A 15,257-nucleotide genomic window follows, 5' to 3' on the forward strand; every position below is an offset into this window, starting at 1 on the left:
TCCATCGTGGGAGAGAGAGAGAGAGAGAGAGAGGAGCTATTTTTATACGCATATTTAAGCAGGCAAACTCGGGGGGGAAGAGATATGCTCTTTGTCAAAGACGCCCTCTTTAATATTCACACGTGGGAGCAGCCAGGTACGACCACAGCCGGCCAGCGGTGCCAGAGAGGAGCAGATGAGGTCGGGGTTAATGAGTTTCCGGTGTCCTTCCTCAAGGGCCTTTTAGCAGCAGCAGCTAAAGTGGGAGCTTTATGTATTCATTCGGCTCTCCAGCATGTTCCCAGCAGGTGCTGAGGGATTCAAACTGGTGACCTCCTGAGCACTGGGAGCAGGCGAGAACCCAGAGAAGTCCACTCATGTTCATAAGTCCTTTTTAAACAGAGACATAGCCACTTATTGAACCTGAGGGCGGATTCAATTGATCTCCGAGGTGGAGGCAGAGCGGCGCGGGACAAGGACACACTGTGTGTCTGACATGTCACCGGCTTCAGTCACATTAGTGTAATAAGGCCATGATAGCATGTAATCAGAGTGAGCTATTCTCCAATTAACATGTTTACATGGCTGCCACTTTCTATACATGACAACCTGCACACTTTCCCCACCCCGGCTCCTTCCTCTTCCTGTCACCATGCGACCGTCGTCTGCACTTAAATTGTTTATTATGCAGATATTATGTGCATACATTATGTAATCTAGTGCAAGCCTGGAATTTAATTGCATTAGGACACAGCTTCCAGTACTTCCACTTCCAGTAATTCTGAGGCACTTATAAAAAACACCAAAAGTTTATTTTCTTAAAGGATATATTTTTCTAAAAAAATATCTTTTTGATTCCCCAGTCAGTGTTTTCTTGTTCAGCTATAGTAGAATAACATTTCTTTAGAAAATATCTACGGGACGACTGGCGCCACGTATTAGCTACAGATAAACATTCAAACACAAAAGACTGTGCATTCTGTGTTTAATGGCCAATATGATTACTACTAATGTTTTTGTTTTTCCAGAACTGCAAGGAACATAACCCACTTTCATCCTACTAGTCCGGGAATAAAGCTAGACAAAGATGTGTAAAATACTTTTTGTAGATTTGTGCATTTAATTGAACAATGAGTACGATCACAGCTGCAGAGTGTGAAACATCTGAATCAGTTCAGTCGGCAAAGCAACATGACCTTGACTCAACTGAAGCATTCAGCGCCATCCAGCACCTTCTGCTGAGGACTGTCTCACTGGGAGACCTCGGTATGTCAGGTTGGGGAACGTTGCGTCCAGAACAGCAGCACTGAAGCACCACGGGGGACTGTGCTCTCCTTTGTCCTATTCACCCTGTACACCTCGGACCTTAACTACAACACAGTCATGCCATATGTAGAAGATCTCAGATGACACTGCAATGGTGGGGTGTATCAGGGATGGACAGGAGCAGGAGGACAAGAATCTGGTGAACAACTTCGTCTCATGGTGCAGAGAGAACCACTTCTGATCAATCCAGCTAAAACCAAGGAGATGGTAATGGATTTCTGGAGGTCCAGGCCTCACCTGCAGTCTGTAACCATCAACAGGGAGTGTGTAGAGGTGGTTCAGACCTATAAGTACCTGGGTCTACATCTGGATCACAAACTGGAATGGTGGGCTAACATAGACTCAGTATACAACAAAGGTCAGAGCAGTCTCTATTTCCTCAGGAGGCTAAGGTGGTTTAATATCTGCAGGAAGCTGCTGGACATGTTCTACCAGACTATCGTTGCCAGTGTCCTCTTCTACTCTGTGATGTCCTGGGGAGGCAGCATTAAGAAGAAGGACACCTCATGACTGGACAAGCTGATCCAGAAGGAGGACTCTGTGGTAGGGACAGAGCTGGAGTCCCTGACATCAGATGAAAGGACCTTGAACTAACTCTGGTCCATCATGAACAATGTCCACCACCCTCTACAGGACAACATAGTCAGACAGAGAAGCTGGTTCAGTGCCAGGCTGCTGTCTCTGTCCTGCTCTGTGGACAGGCTGAGGAGGTCATTTGTCCCTCAGGACATAAGACTCTACAACGCCTCCCTGTGAAGAACCAACTGGACACTGAATCTATCTACTTGATTTAAACCAGTTTGGGTCAGACATAAACATTCTCCATGGACACCCCTTTGTTGACCTGTTCAAATCCAACATGTGTTTTTTCTGCATCCTGACATCTGAACTGTGTGTCCACAGTGTTTCCAGCATGCACTGATAGATCAGAGTCAACTGAGTCTGCCTCCTTTACGGATCGGATTAGATTCACGGTGAATTCCATCAGTTCCTGTGAGATTAGGGCTCCTGCAGAACAGTCTCAGTTTTTTGTTTTATCATTATTTTAAAAGGTCCGAACTGCAGCAAGACTGGTTCCTATAATACCCTCAATGCAACAACAAGTCCGCTTTTGTAAGCATTCAACATTCAGAACAAGTCGACATCCTGACAAATAGTAGAGTAGCACAAATGGAAACAATGCCATGCTGGATTTACAACATTCCCCTATTACTCCCCGTTCCCTGGTGTCATCATCCAGATGGCTCTTGTCATCCTGCGACTGCAAAAAAACAAAACAAATTTGCCTTTCACAAGCTCACCTTGTAAAATAAGGATCACAAAGAAGAAATTGTATTTCTGGTGGGGCTTCACCTACTACCAGCAAGCTGTCCGGACGTGGAAGAGAAATAAAAAGGTCAAGACTCATCAGAAAAACACTGCATACCGAATTTTAAATAATGTATGAGGCAACACGAGCCCACTTTGCATGTGCCCCATTGTCTCATATGTATATGTGCATGTGTATGAATTGTTTTAAATAAAACATTATTTAAAATGTTGCTTGCAGTGTGTTTCTTGATGACACTGATAAACGTTATAAGACAAAACATGTCGGTCTTAAAAAGTTGCCGTATTTTCTGTGAGTGTTGCTGCAGTCTTGACCTTTATGTACTTGTTTTCCAGGTCCATGCATCTTGCCGGTAGTCGGTGAAGTCACGCCAGAAATACAAGTTCTACGTTTCAATCCTCATCTTACAGTTAGTGGGAAACTTGTTTTTACAGTGGCAACATGACAAGAGCCATGACGCCTCTGAATGATGACACCAGGGGAACGGGGGGAAATGGGAGAATGTTGTAAATCCAGCATGGCATTGTTTCCATTTGTGCTGCTCTGCTGTTGTCAGGAAGTCGACAATTGTCAGAAAGCAGAATTGTTGTTGGTCGCATTGCATTGTGGGTATTACATAGACAGTATAAAGATGGACGGCAGAACAGCTCCTCAAAAGTGATGCCAAAGCAAGTAGAGCTCCCCCTGGTGGCTGGCTGCAGCATAGGCCATAAGCTCCACCCCCTCCATGTTAGTGGGCGGGACTTAGGCCAAACTAAAACACTAAAATACACGACAAATAGTTTTTTTTTTCAAGGATGGTTTCAGTCATTTTAGGTAGTTGATATAATGTTCATGACTGTTAAAATGTCAATTTTTTCAATAAGTTTCGTTTAGTTATTTGATGCTATGGAAACAAGATGTGTCATAATATGTTGGGCGGGGCATTGATGTCGTGGCTCCGTATGGCTCCACTCTCAGATTGTACTGATCAGACTCTGGCTCCAAAGTTGTAAGATGGCGCCGCCCGTATCCCCGGGAAAATAGCGTCAGTTTGGTTAATGCAAGGAAGTGGAGACATGTAGTCCATATTTATATACAGTCTATGGAGTATTACAGCATTGGCACCAGTACCCATGTACTATAAGACATAGACAGAAAAATTACACTTGCTTCGACTTCAGCTGCAGCAAATGTTACCGTGGCAACACACAACTAAAACGTTTAGCCAGGTAAACATTACATCAGCATGTTAGCATCTTAGCATTTGTCTAAATGCACGGCTACAGACTCTTAATCTGGTTTTGCACATCTCTAGTCCAGCAGTGATTTGAGAGTCCAAACTGACTTGATGGTTGTAAAAGCACAAATATAGGTTTATAAATTGACCACAGCCGAGTTTATAAAAGCTCTTAAGAAGCTCTTGAAGAAGCGTGGGTTTTCAGTTTTGTTTCATTCTTACTGTGTAAAAGCTTCCACCTGTGAATTCCCACTATGAGCGGCAGAGCTGCTACTGCAGCCGACCAATCCTCCCAACTCATACACACTGCCCCTCGCTGCCTGTACTTCTCTTCACTTGTTCAATTTCCACCTCCCTCTTTGACCCGGTCCCTTGACAGTTTAAGTGTTTGTTATCATCCAGACTCAGAGTTTCGGTCTTGCCCCTGCTCGCCAGCTTTGCAGTCCGTCTGTGTCTGTGTGTCTGCAACGAGTCCGGCGGTTTGTTTGTGTGTCTCATTTTCTCAGCGTACCGAGGCGTTAGAGGATCCACTGAGCTGTAATTATTACGGCTAATTTATAAAATGGAGATTTCAATTGAACTACTCTGCCAAGGAAACAAACACCGCACACTTTCTGTCTCTTCACATTCAACACAACACACAGAATTAGTGCACGCTTTTCAACAATGCAGAAGACGCACAAAACACACTTAATGTCACGGCAGAGGACGTTCTGCCTGTAGCTTTGGGTAGTTATGATCCAAGGTTACAGCGGCTGAGAATGCTTCTGAAAGTAAAGAGAAGCTAAAGCATGCTGCAGCAAAGTACGCAGAGGACCGATAAAAAAACCTTTAGTGTCGGAGTCATTGTTCTTTTATTCTCTGTTCTAATTGGACTGTGGCTTGTAATGTGCACCAAGGTTATAAAAGTTGTCCATACAATTCTTCTGCCATTATTTCATATCTGTAAATTCTCCTGTTTTCTTTGACTTTGATGTGAATTTCTACTGAAAGTTAAATGAAGCTGGAGCAGCAGAGTAAAGGAAGGTGAAAGTGTGAACGTAAAGGTTTAGGAAGTTGTAGGATATCAGACAAGTCAAGCTGCAATGTGTTCTGTGATGTTTTTGATGCTGTAGAAAGGGAAAATATACTTTCTTGACTACAGACAATGTCGGCGTTAACGTCAGAATGTCAGGTCAGAATAAAAGGGTACCCAAAAAGACAGTGTTACACATTTAAAGAGTCACACAAAGTGTTTCCACGCTCCCAAAACTGACCAAGAGCCAAGAGCTTGACGGAAAAGTATCAGGCTGCAAAGGCAATGAAGGATCTTGCCATCAGAACCATCATTCAGAGGATTATTTAGGAAATCAAAGTGATGAATTTGCCCATTAATTTTCTTTCTCTGAGAGTTGTGGAACATTAGTTCGTCTCCTTATCTGAGAGCTATATTTTCTATGTCCCAACCTCTTAGACATTTCTTCTACTGAAAGTTGCATTTAGACAAATAAAAAAAGACATGTAGCACCCACCTAGACCAGACCAGACACCCCCACCCCATAGCAATAACACTCCTTGATGGCAGCAGCCATCCCCAGCAGGATGCAGCCTGACACAGACACACACACAAAAACACTTTAGGAACAACTAAAAAAAAAACAAAAAAACATGAAGAACAGCACAAGGTGTTGACCTGGCCTCCAAATTCACGAGATCCTAAACTGATCAAGTATCTGTGGGATGATCCACAGAGGCCCCTACCATCAAAGGCCCCCCCACCACTAACAACATTCTGTTGATCAGACACCACAGGACACCCTCAGAAGGCCCATGTCCATTCTCTGATGAGTCACTACAAGGGAGACCTACACGATATTAGGAACTGTTTGTGTTCTCCTGCAGCTTTTCCAACTGAACAGGGGTAAAACAGAAGTCGTCCTCGTCGGCTCTAAGTCCACTCTAGCCAAAGCTGACAGTTTCTCATTAAATATTAATAACTGTACACGCCTCCCGTCAGGCGAAGAGTCCGGGGTGTCATCCTTGACAGGACTTCATCTCTAGAAGCCCACATCACATCAGCAGCGTCACTCTGTCCTCTTACTTCCTCCTCCGCAACATCAATCCACCTCGTCCATCCCCTTGCACAGAGCACCGCCGCCGTTCTTGTCCCAGCCCTTGTCACATCACGCGTCACATCACGCATCAACTACTGTAACCCTGTCCCATTTGGTCTATACTCCAAAAAATCTTCATGAACTTTATCTGGTCCAAACTGTGCAGCTCGTATCATCCGAACTCCCTCCGTATAAAATTCCACATTAGGCTCAATGTCCCGTTACTTTCCTTTAAGACTAAACCGTCCTCCATCATGGCCATCCAACTTATTGCACCACCTTCCCGACCGTCGACGACGTGTTTCAGGGCATTCAGTCGCTCAGCTCGACGCCTCCGAAGACTCTCCCACCTGACATCCTAAACCCCCCACCTTCAATGACTATTTTGACCAAAACTCAAAGCAACAAGTGAGAGACAATGTGCATCAGTATGTGAATTTCTAAGAGGTGGTGCTGTCTGAACTCAGGCTCCTTCCATGCCTTGCAGAGAGCTTTTTTTTTTGCTCGCTCTTGGCTTCTTAACAAAAAAATCTGCTGCCTCTTCACTTGCAGCTCTTCTTTTTCGTCTCCTTCCTTCCTCTTGATTGTTTCTCTCACCCGCTGACCTTTCCCGATGCGTTTCTGCTTGCGCTTACATCTATTTGGCCTCGCTTGCCTTTTTCTCCTATTATTTGCCAACAACTCATCCACTCATCCACACGTACAGTCACAGATACACCCACGGACGCAGACGCAGCTACAGTACGGAGTCGCTGTCGGCCCCAGAGGCCCGGCAGACTTAAGATAAAATGGCCTTGGGAGCCGCACGCCTCCGTCCAACCATGACATGTTTCAGATTGTCTCCTAAATCTCCTCTGACAGATGGATAGATGCACTGCTGCAGCTGTGAGCGTATGAAATAGATCCCTTAAGGAGTAATGGGGAAAGATCAGGTCTACGACGGGAGAAAATAAGTCGACCTTTATAGCTGACTTGTCTCAAATCGAGGCACTTCCAGATAAAAGTGTAGAAAAATAATGCAAGCGCGTTTCCCAGATTAGAAGTTGATGTTCTGGTGCAACCAGCCGGTAAAATAACGACACAACAGTAACAGGAGGACAGCTCTACGGTTGTTTGCGTCGTAGCAAAGACGTAAAAGACGCTGCAGTGTGGTAACGTGACGGTAAAGTTATCCATCTTTGAACTACTTAGCGCTTAACAACGCAGATATTTGTCTTTGATTTACAAATTCAAAAGGCTGCAGCAAAATGTGTCACGCGAGCAGGTTTCGAGCGCAGATGGAGGGTTTAAAAGGTAGTCGCCTGAGACGGCGCTCTGTGTTAACAAGTCACTCCTGCTATGGGGTACAGTCTCATCTGATCTGCACAATAAACACATAAACACACATGCACACACACACACACACACACACATGCACACACACAGCAGCATGTCAAGCAGCCGCCACTCAGATTAAAACATCTGAGAACATCTGAAACGGCTCTATCACTCTTTCTATCAAAGCCACCCAACCCCTCACTCACTTTTAGTTTATATTGGTACATGATGCACTCCCTCTCTCCCTCTCTCTATGTAACCCCGTCTTTTTCTATCAAATGCATGCTTTATCCTTCTCTCTCTCTCTCTCTCTCTTTGTTTTTATTCCGCCCTGCCTCCAGCTCCCACATCTTTCCATCTCTGCCTGGAAACGCCTGGAATTAGTCTAAGCAGATTTGCGCATTAAGAGCTGTTATCGTCAGAGAGGCCAGCTCTGACTGAGACACAGGCTATACTTTAAGAATGCTTCAGCCGCGCGAGCTCGTTTGAACGCCGAGAATATCAAACCTGGAGTGCGCGTTGGCAGCTTTCAGACGAAAAAACCCAGGAGCTTTTCAAGAGGGAGACCAAAGCACGTCAGAACTGACGGGCTCTTATATGTAATTGGAGAACGTTTACAGCACAATGTACAGGCTTATGTAAGTTGTTGAATCTGCTGTAGTACAGTATGTACAGCCACCATAAAACATACAGTAAGTATGGGAAATGTTCTGGAGACAGATGAAACCAAAGTAGAGTTGATTAGTTCAGATCAGGGGTCACCAACCTTTTAGAAACCGAGAGCTACTGCAACGGTACAGAGTAACACGAGGGGCTACAAACTTCCTGAACAGTTAACCCTGTCGGTTGGTTGCTGTTATATCATATTGTTGTTAATGAATCCTCACAATAAATATTAACAATGATTTACATGGTAGAAACCTACGTATTTAAACGTGCAACATTTTTCATTATTTATTTTTGTTCATTTAATTCAGTTTCAACATTCTTACACTTTGAGAACAAATCATTTTTTCACATTTTTGTCTGTTTTGCTCTAAATTAAACTTCAGTCGCGTCTTTTGACTTCTTCGCCAGCTTCTTTTTAAAAAAAAGACTGCCGCCCAAATTTGCCTTTAAGTCACGAGCTTTTTCCATCTGGGTAGTTAGCATGGAAGCTAGCGTGACACGTACCGAAACTGAAGCGTCTCTCCACATTGTGCCGCGTTGCCGTTGCCACAGTAACCCCATAAATGAGCCGTAAACCATGTTTCTTTTACTGTGGTAAAAAAGAACGCTTCTTCTTACGCTTTTCTGTCATGTTTTTCTGTTGTTACGACCAACATCTAGCTCTTCAACGCAGTCGCTCAATTAAGCAGCACAATTAAATACAATTTTTAGAAGAGCTCTAAAAATGTGCTATGTTTAGAACATACCCTGCGGGCGACCAGGTGCCCACGGGAACCATGTCGCTTTAAATAGACCAATGAATTCTGAATTCTAAAAGAAAATGTCAGGACATCTGTCCATGAGCTGAATGTGAAGAGAAACTGGGTCATGCAGCAAGACAACGAGAACCAAGAACACAAGTGGTTCTACAAAAGAACGGTTAAAGAAGAACAAGATGAATGTTTAGGAACGGCCAAGTCAAAGTCCTGACCTTAATCCAATAGAAATGTTGTGGAAGGACCTGAAGCAAGCAGTTGATGTGAGGAAACCCACCAACATCTCAGAACTGAAGTGGTTCTGTTCTGAAGAATGGGCTAAAATTCCTCCAAGCTGCTGGAGACCACTGATCAGCAGTTACCAGAAACATTTAGTTACAAGAAGGTCACAGCAGATAACAAGGGCTTCAACTCTCAGATATGTACAAATGAGGAATTTTCTTGAATTAAAAAAATGCACAAGTTTAATATTTCTGAAATCTGCAGATGTTTAAAGGGAATTTTATGCAGAATAAAATACATAAGCCCGACACCTTAGACACTTAAAGGACTTTAAACCCTCTCAGGTACTAAGGACCATCTATTCTTGCACCACTGAGACCATCCTGACAGGAAGCATCACATCCTGGTTTGGGAACAGCAGCGAGCAGGACAGGCGGGCTCTCCAGAGGGAGGTGTGATCAGCTCTCCAGTTAATCTACAGCAAACAGCGCTGGACCGAGGCCAGGAAGATAAAGAAGGACCACAGCCGCCCAGACAATGGGCTCTACTCTCTGCTGTGATCAGGGAAACGTTTCCGCTCCTCGAAGGCAAACAAAGAGAGAATGAGCAGGAGCTTCTCCCTGCAAGCCACTGGGCCTAGTGCTTGCCAACATCTGTTATTACTATTCTATATTTTATCGTTTTTTTTGGTAAACTATTTTCTTATTGACTTATATTTGCTCACATTTCATTTTCTTTACTTTATCTTTAAACAAGGACAGCCTTAAAATGCACTCTCTGCATTTTTTACATCGTTCTGTGTGAGTGATGAATGAACTTTGAAATCTGAAATGCTCGATACATCTTTTCCACATCTAATCCATTTTAGAGTCAGAGAAGAGGCAAAAAAAAAACCTACAGAAAGAAACTTCAGATTCAGTTTTCTTAAAAGAAAGCTTTCACTCACCAGGAAAATGTTTCTGTCAGGGAGGCCCTGTTCACACCCGTCCACTTACACAACCCCAGACTGATGTGCTGACCCCTGAGCAGCAGAACTAGAGCTACTGTATCTGTAGCTACATGCTGTTCTCACACATGAATTCAGGTCTGGACCTCGCCCAGAGTTTCCTTTTCACACATGCAGTGGACAGCAGGAGAGTGCCCATCAGAGGCGTTCTCACCTACTGGAACTACTCGGTTTGGTTTAGAGGGTCAGAGGGTACACTGTGTGCATGAATCGGCAGTGAAAAGCTACATACAGGCAGGCAGAAAAGAGTACAAAGCCGCTACAGCATCGTTAACATGCCTCCTTGCTTGCTGTGAATTCTCCACACAGCTACCAGCTCTATTCACAGACTCTGCGGTACTGTGGAGCTGGAAAGGTAAAGTCTGTTTAACGTCCGGTCAAAGTGATTCAGACACCTTCGTTCACACGTACGGGCGCCGCCTGCAAAATGTCAAGCAAGTCTGCAGCGCATGTGTGAAAGAGGCTTCAGATAATGAGGAAGGAGCAGGCGCTTGCTATTTCACTTCCCCCCCATTCAGGTTCATCGTTTTGGTTCTGAGAAGCTCACTGTGGCACCGACTGATCAAAATAACAAGCTCACAGTGTATGACGGACCAGGGAGGGATTTATTTCATCTGTATTGGAGACATGCGCCGCTCTGGAAAAGGCTCGTGGTGGGAAACCTTTAGATTGGCTCACCTGCTGGGTGACAGTACTATAGCCTCAGGTTCAACAGACTCTGGCAATGATGCAAATTCACACAAACCCTGTGAAGTTCCTTTAGCGTGCCCCAACTTTTTATAAATGTTCTAAGAGCCCTTGCAGGTATTGACACACAGCATGTCAATGTCTCCTTTATGAGTGTTTTTTTTTGTGCCCTGAAACCTTTGCCTTTTGTAAACACTTGGCCTTTTAAAGTGGACTTTGAAAGATTTTCCGCTCTAGCTGTAAAATGATAGCAGGTCAGTACTTTCAAAGCTCCTCTCTTCTTCTTCTTCTTCTTCATTATCCGTCTCTAACAACTACATCGCTACATGGTTGTAGGCCGACTCGGGCCGTGGTGAATCTGTATCCAACTATGAATTAAAAAACCTGCGTGAGAAAACAAGATCACAACAAGGACGGAAATAAAACCGTGAAATTCCCCTTTGGTTTGATTCAAACAACAACAAACAGAGGAAGTAGGGCACCGTGGGTTTTTACATTTGAAATAAATATGACAATTATATGCACTTCATCTAAAAGGAGGTGTACATATTCTTTATATGCATTTTACTGGATCTACTACAAGTCTGACATCTTATTTTATACTGCATATACACTGATTTTCGATCAGTTTTCTATTCGTGTCCATCTACAGCTTAGCCTTGTGATGTAGTGTAGTTTTGGGGGTTTCACTTTCAGAGATGCTGAGCTGGTTCAGCAGCAGTTCATGCACATCTATAAATCCCATTTTAATGTGGTGAATAAGACCGGGGCATACAAACGCAACTTTTATTATTAAATCACGCGGGAAATCATGCAAATCCCCGCGTTTGAGTTTTACCCAGAGAATTTTTAACAGGTGTGATGAGTGTGTGAAAGTAATGTGAACTCCGTTCAGATGGAAATCTGTTCTTCTTTTTAGATTCAAGGAATTCATAAACTGCATATGTAATGAGAGTTATTGTCGCTGGCTTCAAGTTTCACAGCATTCAAGGATGAGGATGAGATGGGAGGGTGGCAAGAGAGAGACGAGGAAACATTTATGAATTGATAGAAAAATCAAAGGTAGAAGACCTCCAGAACCAGAGTGATCTTCACTGCTGAAGTATTCACTTAATAATACTTTACAGAGGCCAGTTTGCTTGAACATATCCAATAAGTCAGGGTTTAACTTTTTCTCTCAGAGACTTTTAGCTGGTTTGGGAGCAGTTCTTTAAATCCTATTTTAATGTAGTGAATAAGACCGGGGAATACAAATGCACCTTTTATTATTAAATCATGCAGCCTGTCGTTCCTGCTTTAGAGTTTTGCGTGAACTAATGTGAACTCCATTCACACGTAGAAATCTGGGTTTTCAGATCCAAAGAACTCACAAAGTGTCGGTCATTGTCGTTGGATTTTAGTTTAGCCTCTGCTGCTACACAAATACAGGGATGGAAGGGTTGCAGGAGGGGTGTGAAGAGAGAGACATGAAGTAAAGTCTGAGGCGAAAAGGACAGGTCCGTGCTACTGTTTTTAAATCGAACCAGACAAATCGGAACTCACAAATATCACAAGTGTGTTTTGGTAGACATAGTAGACTTATATATCTTACAAATATCAACATCTTCCTTTGCAATTAAATATCTATTAACAGATGGAAAATCATAGGAAAAGACCTCCAGGACTAGTTTCTTCAGTGACTTATCCTGGTGCCAGTTTGTCTAAACATATCCAAGTAGTCAGGTTTTCGGTTTCTCCTCTGAGAGACTTTGAGCTGGTTTGGGAGCAGTTCTTTAAATCCTATTTTAATGTAGTGAATAAGACCAGGGAATGCAAATGCACCTTTTATTATTAAATCATGCAGCCTATCGTTCCTGCTTTAGAGTTTTGCCTGGAGAATACTCAGCGTGTGAACTAATGTGAACTCCATTCAAACATAGAAATCTGGGTTTTCAGATCCAAAGAACTCATACAGTGCAGACGTGATGTCGGTTATTGACGTTGGATTTTATTTTAGCCTCTGCTCTTTGTTGGGATTCAAGCTGCAACACAAATACAGTGATGGTAGGGTTGCAGGCATAGACTGTATATAAATATGTACAATGCGTCCCCACTTCCTCTCATTGGCCAAACTGACACTATTTTCCCAGGCGGCGCCATCTTTCGACTTTGGAGCCAGAGTCTGATCAGTACGGTCCGAGGGTGGAGCCACGAGGGGCCGTGATATCGATGCCCTGCCCACACTTCCTCCAGACTCACTCATGTTTTTGTGTAATTAATACTATGCTCTGCTCTACCTCCACCATTTAAACATTCATAAACATTATATTAACTACCTAAAATGACAGAACGATCATTGAAAAAAATATATATTTGACGTGTATTTTAGTGTTTTAGTTTGGTCCAAGTCCCGCCCACTAACATGGAGGGGGTGGAGCTTATGACCTATACTGCAGCCAGACACCAGGGGGAGCTCTACTTGCTTTGGCTTCACTTTTGAGGAACAGTTCCATCTTTATACAGTCAAGAGAGACAAAAAGAAAAGGCCCAAAGGCCAGGCCCAAAACATACCTTTCTTTTGGTGAAAAACGCAAATTGGATGCATTCAACCGAGACCTTAACCTTGGATTTAGTTTTAAAACAATGCTTAAATAGATTTCATTTGTTATTTCATAGCATCTCATATCATTTCAGCATCACACGTGAACTAGACCCGAGACTTAATTGACTTACCGAGGAAAGCAGAAGGCGAGACGGTGCCGTTGCTGCGTGAAACCATGACGCTGATGCCCGTCTCCACGAACGGAACGGAAAACTCTACGACCTCTGACCTCTCCTCGTTGATGGTGAGAGAACCAATCGCCATGTCGGCCCTGTTAGACACCACCTGGGAACAGAACACCTGAGATTAGGTTTAAAGCACTCAAGTTAACAATTCACATATAAAGCAAACCATGCTATTAAGTTGACTGTATTTCCTCACAGTGAATGTGTTAGAAACAGGAGGAAGTAGAGTCCCGATCGATTGCAAAGGCCAAATCATTATGGAGAGGTAGCTGGGCTGAAGTTCACCTACAAAGCACTGCCTTAAGGTTGTGCAGCTCACAGGAGCTCAGTGTGGAGTCTTTGAAAAGAAAAATTCAAGGTACTGTTCCTCAGTGACGCTTCATAGTCTTGTGCCTTATTTCAAGGGCAGAATTCTTTTGCCATGCTTTGAAACATGAAACTGGACTCTGTTCCTCCTCTGAGCTCCTCTGGCTGCTGTAAATGAGGCTCAGGTGGCCAGAAGGTGAAGAGGAGAGAGGATTCACAGCTCTGTCATGTTTCACCTGGCAGGAAGCAGAGGTTAGTTGACTGCAGCCCAGGGACTGGGGAGGTTAGGGGAGGTTAGAGGAGCTGGCTGCTGACCAGAAGTTCATTAGTCTGCCCTGGCCTGGCCCCAACAGTCTGGGAGAGACAAAGGAGCTCTGCAGACGCCACTGAGCTGCTCTTCACTAGCGCTCTAAAAGACACACTCCTTGTTCGAGAATGTTCCTCTTCGTTCTCCGTTGACGTCTTAAGTGCTCATTTATACATTCTGCTGCATCAGTGCTACAGTTTGCAATAAACGCCTGTCAGTCATAGAAGAGCAGCAGAGGAATAATCAGTTTTGGATTTATCTGTGCTTTATTTTTCTGGTGTGTTTTTACAATAGCCAAAATGAAACCATGACTCCCATGTCCTATTCCAGAACAATGAAACTCCAGACCCAGTAACAGTATCATCTATTAATATTGGGTGATTTATCTTTTTGAAATGTAGCTTTAAAAAAATGGCTGCACACTGCTTCAACTATGCTCCCTGTGCAGATAAATGTATATATTGAAGGAGAAAGGTTAGTTATTATAGGTTAAACATACAATGAATGATATATTGTGTGTGAACATGCCTGCTCTCTATGTGGCTGGGTCACATTTTCCACCAGCTATAGTTGTATTTTAGGTTTTTATTTTTTTGACCTCATACCGTCTCATCCAGACCTATCATTAACTCTGGGTCCTGACTCTCACGTTACTGTACAGCTTATTAGTTGACCGGTACGGCGGTAGAGACCAGTGCAAGAGGGACGCTGAGTTTCAGACTGGAAGATGTCTTTTTTTGTTTGTTTTGTTGCAGCCAATTCTCTTCATCTCATCAAGATGTGAAAATTGAAGAGAGGTAGAAAATGACCGCCTGATTTGAAGGCATTTGTGGAATGAGGACTAGAGGAGAAGAAAGAAAAAGGGCAAGACTTCCCGTTCCCTAAAAGAGTCTATCTCTGAACATAGGAGAGGCATTAAGAGACGTCATGTATCCAGTCTAGTTGGAGGACATTTTAATGAAAAGAGGAACAGACAGTTCACAGTTCTTATCAGTATATGAATCTGGTAACACGTTTCATTACGGTATGTGTTATGCATGCAACTGAATAGTCCTCCAACCAATCAGAGTTATTTTCTTGTAAACTAATTCAACTCCATGACGCTCAGATGATGTACCGTTACTCTTCTGTCCATCACCGCATAAAGCCCCGCCCCAAACAATTTGATTGGCCCAGGTAGATATTTGCAGGAGCAGAACCAGTTCCCAACAGAGAGACCAACTGTCCACCAAAAACAATATGTGGGTGAGGGACTAGTGCTTGGGATTGGGAAGT

At 43.6% G+C, this 15,257-nt stretch overlaps 1 protein-coding gene across 1 annotated transcript in view; it reads right to left on the minus strand.

Annotated features, from left to right (window-relative positions):
* grin2da (glutamate receptor, ionotropic, N-methyl D-aspartate 2D, a) overlaps positions 1-15,257 on the minus strand; it is a gene marked incomplete at its 3' end in the record, with an annotated part of 143,125 nt that overhangs the window by 41,657 nt on the left and 86,211 nt on the right. Inside the window, exon 9 of the mRNA XM_084562579.1 lies at positions 13,316-13,469. Coding sequence (XP_084418705.1) covers positions 13,316-13,469 — 154 coding nt within the window. The remainder of the gene's footprint in view (positions 1-13,315; positions 13,470-15,257) is intronic.

This window comes from Chelon labrosus (assembly GCF_963514085.1).
Source record: "Chelon labrosus genome assembly, chromosome: 16".
In the NCBI taxonomy this organism is placed as follows: Eukaryota; Metazoa; Chordata; class Actinopteri; order Mugiliformes; family Mugilidae; genus Chelon; species Chelon labrosus.